This window comes from Balearica regulorum, chromosome 2, assembly GCF_011004875.1.
Source record: "Balearica regulorum gibbericeps isolate bBalReg1 chromosome 2, bBalReg1.pri, whole genome shotgun sequence".
In the NCBI taxonomy this organism is placed as follows: Eukaryota; Metazoa; Chordata; class Aves; order Gruiformes; family Gruidae; genus Balearica; species Balearica regulorum.
In genome coordinates, this window is record NC_046185.1 from 134286320 (window position 1) to 134298291 (window position 11972).

The following is an 11972-nucleotide window of genomic DNA, read 5'->3' on the forward strand; positions in this document are numbered from 1 at the left end:
GTAAATCGAAAGGTGCTGGCCAACGTAATCAATGATTTTCCGGAAAAGCAGTAGACGAAGGACCACACCTTAGTATAATAGTCCTCTAACTTCATTTTTAAATTTCATATCATAATTTTAAGAAGCTAAATTTGATGTCCCAAATATTTTTGTTGGAAAAGCATATTTTTCCTTTAGGATCTGTATGCTTGGCAAGATCCATGTGACATTGGAATGCTGAAGCAGCTGAATGCCAGCTTAATTTTTTCTTAAGCTTGTGGGCAGTTTTCCTATGAAACTATTGGCAACACATTCTGTAGAAAAAAAGTTACATATTTGTAAGAACACAAAATAGACAAAGAGCCTTCCTGTCTGCTTAGAAATGCAGAATAGTGCTATAAAAACAAATGATAATGTTCTGTTTGTAATTACTGGTGAAGGAACACTAACAAAAATGATTGTTGCAGGCACTTTTGAAAATTGATTGCCAGGGACTAGTGGCACGTCTTACCCAGGACACCATCATTTTGACTTCAGCTGTCAAGCTTGGCAAATACTGGCGGGAGCTTGCGGAGAAGCTAGCCCGACTCACAAAGCAGCAAATTGAGGCTTATGAAGTACCCCACCAAGGGAAAAATGGCGCAATAGCTCTGGAGGTAAGGCTCTGGTGTAACGGCGTGTGCACACTTGCTCCTTTGCACAAACACAGCTGGGACCTTTCCTCTTCCTTACTTTGTGTGCTTCTTTCCTTTTGCAGCTCAGCCTCATTATTTAATTTGTAAGCCCTTCAGTGCAAGGAATTCTGACCAACTTTTGTTTGCAGTTATCTAGATATTCCTTTGAGGCCAGTTGTTCAGTGTTACTGTGCCAAATTAATTTGCTGTGGAGGTCCTGGTCTCTGTCTTGAGCTTCATCTCTTTACTCCCACCCCAAGGGACACTTTCAGTCCCTTCTTATTGTCCTGTCCACTTGTTAATCTTCCTAACTCCTTTGCTGTCTTTTCAGACACAGTGAGGAAGACCATCCATTCCTTGCAGGAGCCACTTCAAATCACCCGTAGTATAGCTTTTGCCGTTTCCACTGAAAGGAAGCTTACCTCCACCATTAACACTTTTCTGCACCTGTGTAATATCTGTCATCATTTAGTTTAAGTAGCATGACAAGAGGTTGGAAGCTCTGACACCAATTCCCCTTCTGTCCTATTATATGAACATGGCAAATCCATGTTTTAATTTCATAGTTTGTCAGGTAGGTCATGTTATTTAGCCTCCTTTGTAAAGCACTCTGCTCATACAGAAGTACGAGTTCTAAATAAAAGTCAAGTTGTCCTCTCAGATGTATTTTAGTGTGTACGCATCTAAGGAGCAATTTAGGTGCCTTATTATATCTCTAGTGCCTCTTGATGTGCCCAGAGGTACCTATGGCATCCATGCGATGTTAGATATGTCACAGGACTTCGGGTTGGCCCTTGTCCATGCCTCTGAGCTGAGGGCCAGCCTGTGCTCCTGGCACACCTTTGCCTGGGCAGCCAAGTTCCTTCCTGCATTTATCTACTCTGACACCGAAGCATACAGTAGATCCACTGTTTTCCACAGAATTATGTGCCAATGACTTAAAGGTCCCAGACTGGGTTTTACCCTGAACATCCTCTTTTATACGCATTGCTGAATGATGCTCAAGCTGGCCTTTCTGCCTTGAGCATTTACATCCAGGCTCGACTATCCCTCTGCATGTACTATCATCCCCTGATTATTGCAGGTAATGCACATGATCCAGCCCGAATTCCTCCTCTCTCATCTATCAGTACCAAAGGAATCACTGTTTCCCATTCACAGGTTCACAACTACTCAAGATAATTTTTTCTTCCTTTTTCTTTCCATGTAGCTGATTCTTCCTGTTCCCTGCCAAACATATCCTCCTTTCCACAGTCTGAATCCACCGAGTCTTTCGTTTCAGTTTTATCTGCCTGGTGACAGCTGTCAAGAGACTTCTGCTCTAATCATGAACCACCACCTCTCATTCCCTTTGAATACTCCACTCTTCCCTCCCTAATCAATATCTGACCAAAATTTCACACATTTACTTACAAGATTCCACACTTTTCCGCAAAATTATCTTTATTATTGCTGTTTGCAAACACTGCCTCCTCCTCTGATCGTGCTTTTCTCTTTGAGCTATTTTGTGTATTTTCTTTTTTTCCCAGTTGTTCTGGGTACATTACTTGTGCCTGGATGTACCTTCCTCCTTAAACTGTTTTGTCATAAAGCTCTCAGCTCTGCTAATCTCTAGTCTACTACTCTCTTCTAGTGAAAAAAGTCACTCTGTTATTGGCTCTGTTTTTGCATCATCTTACTCTAAAATACTAAAATGAAACAGAATGTGAATGCTTGTCATTTCCATTATGTTGGTTTTTTTGGGTTTGTTGGGGTTTTTTGGTTGGGTTTTTTTTTTTTTTTTGACTGTTATGCCGTGCCTTGTCTAACTTCCTAGATGTTTGTTTTTTCTTACTAAGCTTTCTGTGTCTGACAAACCCCCAGCTTTCTACAGAAGGAATTATAGACCTGAACAATGTGCAACTCTGCTGGTCTCCATGGTATTTGGAAATGTTTTCTCCTTTGCTAAGAGACAGCAGAACTAAAGCAATCTTAAAACTCTTTTTCCAGCACCATACCTATTTATTTTTATATATATTATATAGACATAAAAACATAAAAAAATATAATTACTATGTTTTAAATGGGTGTCCCTCCCAGATGGGAGGCCCATCTTCTGCCTCATATGCCCTATTCTTTTATTTTCAAGAATTTTTTACATTATTGTTGTGATAAACCACCTACAAGATTCTCTGCCTTTCAGTGGCAGTGTCCGCTGCCAAAAGATAGTACAGTCAAATTCATCATAAAATAGCCAACAATAGAGTATGTTCTATTTTTTTAAGAGAACATTCAACAAGCAATCAAAATCAGAATCTTGCTTTAATTTTACATCATTTTTCAAGGCTTGTTGTGTATGTTGTTCAGCAGGGATGCAAAACTAATGTAGATAATGCAGTGTAAATTCATACTTATGTGGAGATGCCCCTGGCGTTGTTACAAGATTAGCATTTGTCCTGTTTTCAGCTGAGTTGGAGTTAATTTTCTGTCTAGCAGCTGGCATAGTGCTGTGTTTTCGATTTAGGATGACAATAGTGTTGATAACACACTGATGTTTTAGTTGTTGCCAAGCAGTCAAGGACTTTTCAGCTTCTTATACCAGCCTGCCAACAAGAAGGTATGGGGAGCCCAAGAAGCTGGAAGGGGACACAGCCAGGACAGCTGACCCAGACTGGCCAAGGGGATATTCCATACCATATGATGTCATGCTCTCTGTATAACTGGGGGGATGGGCCAGGAGGCACGACAGCTCAGGAACTAGCTGAGTATTGGCTTTGGGTGGTGAGCAATCGTGCTGTGCATCACTTGTTTTGTATATTCTATCATCATCGTTGTTGTTGTTGTTGTTATTATTATTATTATTGTCTTCTTTTTCTGTCCCATTAAACTATCTTTACCTCAACCCACATTTTTTACCTTTTTCTTTTTCCTTCAATTCTTTCCCCCATCCCACTAGGGGGAGTGTGAGTGAATGGCTGTGATGGTTTTAGCTGCCTGCCGGGTTAAACCACGACAGCATTAGTCTGACTAATTTCAGAATGATCATCACATTTACTTAGCAGGTATAACAGAACCCTGATAAAGCCATCTTATCCCAGCCCGGAGTTTTCTAATGGAAAAGCTTTCTCATCGATAATAGTTGTTGGTGTGAAAACAGGAAACCAAGCAAAGTTAGGGGAGTAATAAGCTTTGACTAATTATTGAGGATTATCTGAAAATATTAATCAGTTCATTACCCATCAAGGACTGTTCTACCATCAAGAGGATTTATTGGTTGAAAAATGTTTCTGCTTTTAAACTTGATATTTTTCTTAGTGGGAGAAATCTCCCAGATGATCGCATAGGCAACTTGAGGTACATACAATTGGTGCCTAGATTTTGAAGTGCTTTTCATCAGTAAATTCCAAATCACTTTGCAGAGGATGTAGGTATCATTATTACCTACTCAGCAGAGGCAGCAGGAACAGAGGGAAAACTCATGCATGCAGCTGAGATGAGACTGGCCCAGCATGCTGCAGTGATTTAATATTTTGCCTGAAAATCTATTGTGATGTAATTCAGGAATGTCAAATGCAATTCAGTTCAGCCATTGCATTAGAGTACCTGGATGTGAAGAAAGACCTGCCTTAGAAGCCTGGTTTGCAGTGTCAGTTCAGTGTGGTGTGCGTGTAGATTACTGCTGAGTTAATCCTGCATCACTGATGACTAGTTTATAAAGTTTTTGATCTTCTTCCACCTCCTCTTTTTTTTTTTTCATTCCCTTTGTCCCAGGGGGAAAAAAAAAAAAAAAAAAGTTGTGACAGAGTAGAGGAAAGCAGGGTTTGTATTTTAGGCATATTTCAGCCATTTCTCTGATTGTACAGTGTCAGACTGACCTTCAGCATAAGTCAAAGCATAGCATCTTTTCATACTCACTGTCTTTTCACATACTAGTGAAGGCAAAAGTCTGTACCACAATCCTTCAAATAGCCTTTTCTTTCCTCCTTTTGTAACCTTATGGTTATGACTTAAGATAGATTTGCTTAAAGTGAGAAGTAGGCAGTATTCATTTTGGGTAAATGATGAAACCCTTCCCCCATGTAGACCTAAAATAAGAAACTTCACTGAGAGTATAGGTACTTTTTTTTTAATGGCTTAAACTAATGACAGAAACCAGACTAATCAGACTGTGAGACGTGCTACTAGGGATATGAGTTGGATGGGTTTTTCTCTTGGGGATGGGGGAGAAAGACAGCAGAAGTTGAGGCAGATGTTTTCAGAAACTAGGATAGAGTCAGTCTTGGGGTACGTTGAGAGTTCCTAGCCCAAATGTAGACAAAAGCTCAGAACTATGAGCAAAGAAATTCTTATGTCACTCAGTTCCTTAAGGGATCAAGTAAACAAAGCTTAAATCAAGGAAGTAGAGCTTTATGTTGTGTATTATTTGTAAATTCATAGGATTATATTGAGGAAATAACCAATTTCCTCCTGAATTATCCTTCAGAACCATGAAAACTGCTTTTTCATTAAAAGGGAAAGATATATTAAAAAAAATCTTTTAGAATTAAGAGACTTCCTGATCACTTCTGTATATGTATAAAGGTGCACACATCAATCCATGTGCTTTTATTACTATACATATGTGTGTTTCTGTTAAAACAGCAAATGCCAGGACCTTTTAGGAAAGTGATGGGTTTCTTTGTGGCTTTGTGTATCATCCCTGCAATTGCTAACTCAACTGTTCTTTCCAAAACCTTTATTGCCAATGAGGAGTAGGAAACCAGAAACTAGATAGCCAAAGTTAAATTTTTAAAAGCAGCAGCTCGAAAACTATCTGTTTGTTTGTAAACTAAGCAAACTTACTCTGGACATCTGCGCTTTGAAAGATGTAAGTCCAGCTCGGTATCTGAATTGTGCTGTCTTGTCTTAATTACTGTCACTAGATCAATGACAAATTACACCTGCTAAGGATCTGCTCCGTATTTGTTTGGCATAAAATAAGCACATCGTAGTTTGAAATAAGGAGCATTAGTAACCTGTTCTTTAATTTCCTTTGTTTCTTGCAGGACACTTTTTACATTTCATGTCCTGATTTAAAAAAAATAATGATAAAAGCTTTTAATTGTCCTGCTTTTTGGAGTGTTTTATATATTTATTTATTCTTTTTTTAAACAGAGATTTTATAGATAGATCACCTTCCTGCTGCTGTTACCACAAAGCATTTTTTTAAAGATAAGAAACATGTTTAAAAGTTCCAGGCTAAATAGTGGGATGTTGATTAATGATACAAAGTGAGGCATTAACAATCACAAGCTCAGCCAAACTCCAAATAGGAAAACTGCTGTTGGGTGTATGCATTGCAAAAATTTACAAGGGGAAAAGTGTTTTCCTTCCACTCCTGTGCTTTGAGTTATACTTTCAGACAGGGATATATTTCAACTTGGTGATAGTCATCTGAATGAAGGATTTGTCTTTCCATTATTTACCCCTCTAAGAATTTGAGAGTTTCATAGAAATGAAGTAGATAAGGTTACTGGAGCATTTATATCAACATGCCTTTTATGATAAAGCATTTTAGTGGGGCTAGGGATGAAACACTCATTTTCTTTTTTCTTTTCTATGGCTTTTCTACCACCGGAAAAAGTTAGATACTTTTTGCTCTCTAATTCAATTTCTGCAACTAAATATTTTTATTTTTTTTCCCTTTATTTGCAGATGATGTGGAAACCTGCATATGACTTTCTCTACACGTGGAGTGCCCATTACGGAGACAGTTACAGGGATGTCTTACAAGACCTGCAATCAGCCTTGGATAAAATGAAAAACCCAGTAACGAAACAGTGGCGAGAGTTAACGGGAACGTTGATTCTTGTGAACTGCATGGAGGTGTTAAGGGCAAGTGCTTTCTCCAAAATGGAGGAAGAAGAATAGACTACCAAGATACATTTTTGGAAAAATCTCTTGGGAAACTGTACTGCTGATATATGTGTTTCAGTGATGCTTGCAGAACAGGATAGAATGCAGTTTGTTTTGCCTGAGTTGATGTTGGGTCTAGCCCCACAGTTCTCACCTACAGATTGCCAGAGCTTGCTAATGGCTACTGAGTAAATAAGAAAAGAGTGGGAGATTCAAGTAGTGAGGTCAACAAAAATTACTTGAATTCTATAGGGTAGTTTCTAAAAAGGAGCTATTTCTGATTCCACTGACTTTCAAGGGAAGATCAGTTTTAAAAACAGAACTATGCCAGGATGAGTTCAGCCTGTGGGGCCTCGGTTTACATTGTTTTCTGTGAGGTGTTAAAATCTACATATTTAATATATTATTTTAATTGGTTCCAAAACCCTCAACTGCAAGTCAATGGGTGCAGGGTAGCCTAGAAAAAAACCTTTAGGATTCTTTTGTCCTTAACTGGGACAAAATTCATCTCCCCTTCTTGCAAAACAGGAATTTAATAGTTACTTGCACTTAGAAAAATAGGTGTGTGCTGCTCAGTCCTTCCAAAACAGCTTCTGTTGTCCTTTTTGGAGACTGGAAGAGAGACATGCAATTTAATGGTCAAATGTTATGGGTTTTGACTGGTTTGTTGATGTAACTCAACAGGTTTCTCGTTTGTTTGTTTGTTTGTTTGTTTTAAGTCCAGCAAATTTTACTAGATTCTGCTGAGCAGAAATTCAGGAAAATTCAGGAAGCCTTCTTGGTGTACATTGTCCATCCCTTTGATCTTATAACTACTCTGTTGTTATTAAAAAGGTAAATAGGGAAGAGTGGCTTTGTAGATACAAGGGCTGTAGACAGTTTGTACCTACTTCTGTTGAACATTTTCTTCTACCTTACTGTATGAAGAATATGGGTGATGGCTACTATTTTCTCAAAAAAAAGTTAACAGTGGGGTGCTTTTTAGATTAACTTATTTATGGAGAAATTAATTATCATTAGTCATATGTTCTAAAAAGAACCCTGCTTAGATACTATCAATAAAAATCTTTCAATTACTGAGTAGCTTATTATAAATACAGAAAATACAGGCCGAATAATAGCTACAGGCTAACAAACTTTATTTTATTTAATTTTTTAACATAAGATTTTAAATATATATTTTAGTTAAGTGGTAGATCTAAAAGTTTAAAGCCATTTTGTGCGCTTTTGATCAACGCTCGTTCAGAAACATGAGCAAATACTCATAACAATCAATTGAAAAGAAAATTGGCTCTCTGCCATCACTTGCAGTTGACAAGACAAAGACAAATTCTTTCAGGAATACCACAAAGTAGTAGCATTTCAGTCCAGAACCTGTGCTTCCACTGTTATCTTAGCTGATCTCTACTAAGAAGGGAGGTTTTGTGATTCTAAAACAAAACAGTACATTTAAACATTTTTCTTCCCCTCCCCTTTCTTCTAACCTGCTTTCTTTCCTACTTTCAGTAAGCTTTCCCAAAGCACGCATAGCTCAGGAAGGCTGAGGCAAGAGCACTTGCTCTAGTAACAGGAAAGCTCACTCACCAAAAGACCCTTTAGCACCAGGGCATGACTGAATCAGCATGCGTGCACGTTATCTGGTTTCAGTGGACTTGCTCCTGATTTGCAACAGAATGAGGAATTCAGCCCACGGAACAGTAATTATTTTTCCTAACCAAGGAAAGGTGGAGAAAAAGAAGTCAGATTATCAGAGCTCCCTGTTGTTTCAGGTGCTAGCACATATTTTATATTTTGCCCTGGCAGTTTTAGAAAGAGCTGCAGAGAAAATATAAAATAACTTCCCCTTGTTATCTGTACTGCAGTGCAGAGACCAGCTGTTCCTTCCTTTTTGCAGGTAGTGAGTGAAGCCCCCCAGAGGGGAGAAAGTACCTGTTGTCTTTCTCTTTTGTGCTGCTGGGTAAGGAAAAGGTGCGCACTGGTTCCTTTTAAAATAGGCTTCTTTAAAGATAAAATGAAAAAAAATCAAATATTAAAATTATAAATATTAAAAATAGACATTAAAATAAATTCTTTAAAATGCTTACAATGTACCACTGCATACTCCCAGAGAAATCACAGCAGACGCTCTGAAACCTGAACAGGATTTGGCAGTGGTGTAACAGTTCACACCCCATCTCCCTGCTTAAAACTGCAGGGAAATACTTTTTTTGCTCCCTAAGAGCTGAAATACCAAAGCAGATCATGGAGCAGATCTTTCAGCTTCACCATGTTCTCTCACCAGCTGACTTTCATGCATCCTGGCAGGCCATGCTCCCTTACTTAAATCCCTGTTAAACCACTTTTTTTTTTTCCTTTCTTTTTTTTTTTTTTTTTTCTCTTTTGTTAACCTGGCTGCAACAGCTAAGCAACTCATCTTATTCCGGCTCCCATCTGTTTTTTGCCTATCTTAACTTCTTACCTTTAGTAAATGTGTGTTTTACTGCACGGCCTATTGAAAAAGAAAGTAATATCTTAGTTCAGTCCTGTATTTTCCTGTTCTCATCACTACTAGTCAAAAAGAGTGGGGAAAAGCTACCCACAGCACCCATTCCTAGTTGTGTGATTCTACCAGATACAAAGGACAAGCCAAACCCAAAGCCCCCAAGGCTGAAGTACAATCCATCCTGAGAAGGTGGGCAGTGATCAGGAACCGGGGAAGAGAAGTGTCGAGGGAGCAGAGGCTGCTGCCTGCTCTTCTCATGGCCAAGCCCTCTCATTGCCGTGAAACAACAGCAAAGCTGTTTCTGCCTTGAACGAGAGTTGAATTTGGCCCAGTAGATTTTGCAAATATTGACTTAGTGAGTCATTGTTCTCCTTAGCTTGCAGAATTATGCAACTGGTCCTCCAAGTATATTTCTTTAAAAGGGAATTTATCTCTCTCTGTAGTTGTGCCGTACGGCAGGGTCTTTGACTGTGGGCTTTGGTTGCTAATTGCGCTCCCCATTTTTGCTTTAAGCTTCTGCTCATATGAATGAAATGTGCACTCATGCAATATTCTATTTACTTTAGCAGCCCACGCTGGACATATATTAAAGAAAAGGTATTAAACACCCATATTTTAGTTAGTGCTCTCGTCTTCAAAACCACAAAACGCCAGCTGAGAGTGGAAGCAGCTGCACTCAGCGGCAACGCACAGCTAGGAGCACATGGCTTTGGTAAAAACACTGTTCTTGACCTTTTCTCCTTTCCTCCCACCCTGTCAAGAGAGAACAGCTTTCCCATGAGCCTGCACACATACCTTCTTGGGTTTCTGTGAAGCGGGAGGAGACAAGGAAAAATACCAGCCCCTGGTCCTTGCCTTAAATGACCCTCTGTTTCCAGGTTTCCCAATTTCTTTGCATAGCCTGGGGAAAAGAGCTGTGTCAGCCAGTTCCACTTCCCTTTGTAGGCAGAAAAAACCCCAAACCTTTCACCATCCTTCTAACCTCTGAATAGGTACGTTTCTTAAGCAAACGAAAAACTTGTTTAGTGCACTGATTGCTTTACGATTCCACCTATGCATGAAAGGTGGAAAAATGGTTCTCTCAGGCCTGGCTGCACCTGAAAGGGGCCGACACCTTCCACAGTGGGCAGCGGCAAGGAAAATCTAGCTGTCAGAAATGCTGTTTTTTCAATGAAGTTGGAAGCCATTCCTGTTGTTACAGTGCAGAGCTCCACACCATTTAATGGCACAGTACGGTGACATATTTCTGAATTAATAACAGCCATGACAGAAGAGAAAAGGCAAATTATTCCCCTACATAACTTCCAGTCCTCCAGCTGGGTTTGGGGAAGGATTCAGTTCTTTGGATTTCACTTGCTTTTTTTTGGAAAGCAGAGGTTTAGGGAAGGAAAAGGAAGTTTCTTTTAAAATATAAGTAAGGGGCTACTCCCCATGCCCATCTCCAGGCAGCAGGTCAGACGCCAAGAGCAAGCTACAGGTGAGGGGTGTTCTCTGTGGAATCGTCCAGGGAAGAAAAGGGGAGGAAGCATCAGCCGACCTTCTTCCTAGTGAGACCAGAAAAATGGGGAGAGGTGGGCAAGTGTCTCTTAAGAATTTTTTTGGTGAAAATGACTGATTTTCGCAAATTCTCCCTATAAACCTATGCTGTGTGAAAAGCAAACATTAAGCAGCTCCTTAGGAGCAACTCTATTTTGTTGTGTTGAGTTGACTCTATAGACTTATTCCTAAAGTATTTCTGGACTCAGTAAGTGATCCAGCTGACAATGACCTACTAAATAATAAGGACTATTGTTTAGAACTACAGATGGCAATACCATGTTCCCAGCTAAACCCAGTGATCCTGCTTTTTCATCAGCTAATAGCTTGTTCTGCTATGGACAGCTGAACCAAATAGGAATATAAAGCTTTGTTGGTTTGTTCTGTTTGTGTCGCAGCTATGAAAATTGCCCGTGACAACACAATAAAATGGAGAGTAAGGGTTTCTTTCCCCCCACCCCCATAGGAAGAGAATGTAGCAAATGGTATTCTGCACATTAGTGTGAGACACCAACCGGTCTATTAAATTCCCTGGAGAGGTCCTAGAACAATTGTAGATACGTAAAGAAATTGTTGGTGCAGTGTGGGTGATAACCATTGTTCTTGATATTTTTGCTGCCAATAAATGTCTACAGACAATATGGGATATAGTTATTCAAATAACCTGTGATTATTCTTAGTACAGAAAGTGCCATTTTATATTTGTTGCCAATTTGTATATACATATTATCTATTTTTTTTAACTTACAGTATATATTTTTAAACAAAATAAACAAAGGAAAATGATATTGTCCACTGGAATCTTGCATGGATTTTATTCTACTTTTGTAAGACAAAGAAGAGAAGAGAAGACGGCCACTGGGTGAAATATCGTGTTTCTGCTAATACTAGGGAAATGAGCAATGCCTTTTTGCACATTTTTCTTCATTTAAAAATTCTGTGTGTTAAAAAGATGAATGTACACTCCTTTTAGCATGTTCATAAGCAAAAGTAATTTGCTTATATTTCCTCCTGAAACAGAATGAAATTGCTATTGAGAAGAGGGCTGTTTGTGGAGCTTGCTGGGGAAGCCAGGCCTCCTCACAAGAATACGCTCTCGAATTTTCTTTTCTTTTTTTTTTTTTTTTTGTTGTAGAATCATGAAAGTAAGTTTGAAAAGGCGAATCTTTGTTTGAAAAGGTCGGTCAAAACTAACACAAGCTTCTGAACCTTCAGTAGAAAGAAAAAATACTGCTGATTTGTTTTAATTGAATATTTATTTCCTTTTTCTCAAATCAAATTGTTACTTACGATCCTTTCAGTACAAATTGGCCAGGAACACAGCCTATACCTTCAATCCTAAATTTATGATCAGGACTTTAATTTAAAACTAAGTAACAGGAATTACTATACCAGCTGGAAGGTCCATTTACATATCCATTCTAAAT

General features: G+C 38.9%; 1 protein-coding gene across 1 annotated transcript in view; it reads left to right on the forward strand.

The window, feature by feature from the left end:
• The window catches only part of MACC1 (MET transcriptional regulator MACC1), a 32755-nt gene extending 26181 nt beyond the window's left edge, over positions 1 to 6574 (forward strand). The window contains exons 4-5 of the mRNA XM_075746050.1: positions 447 to 635; positions 6327 to 6574. Coding sequence (XP_075602165.1) covers positions 447 to 635; positions 6327 to 6542 — 405 coding nt within the window. The 3' untranslated portion in view covers positions 6543 to 6574. The remainder of the gene's footprint in view (positions 1 to 446; positions 636 to 6326) is intronic.
• The last annotated feature ends 5398 nt before the right edge of the window (positions 6575 to 11972 follow it).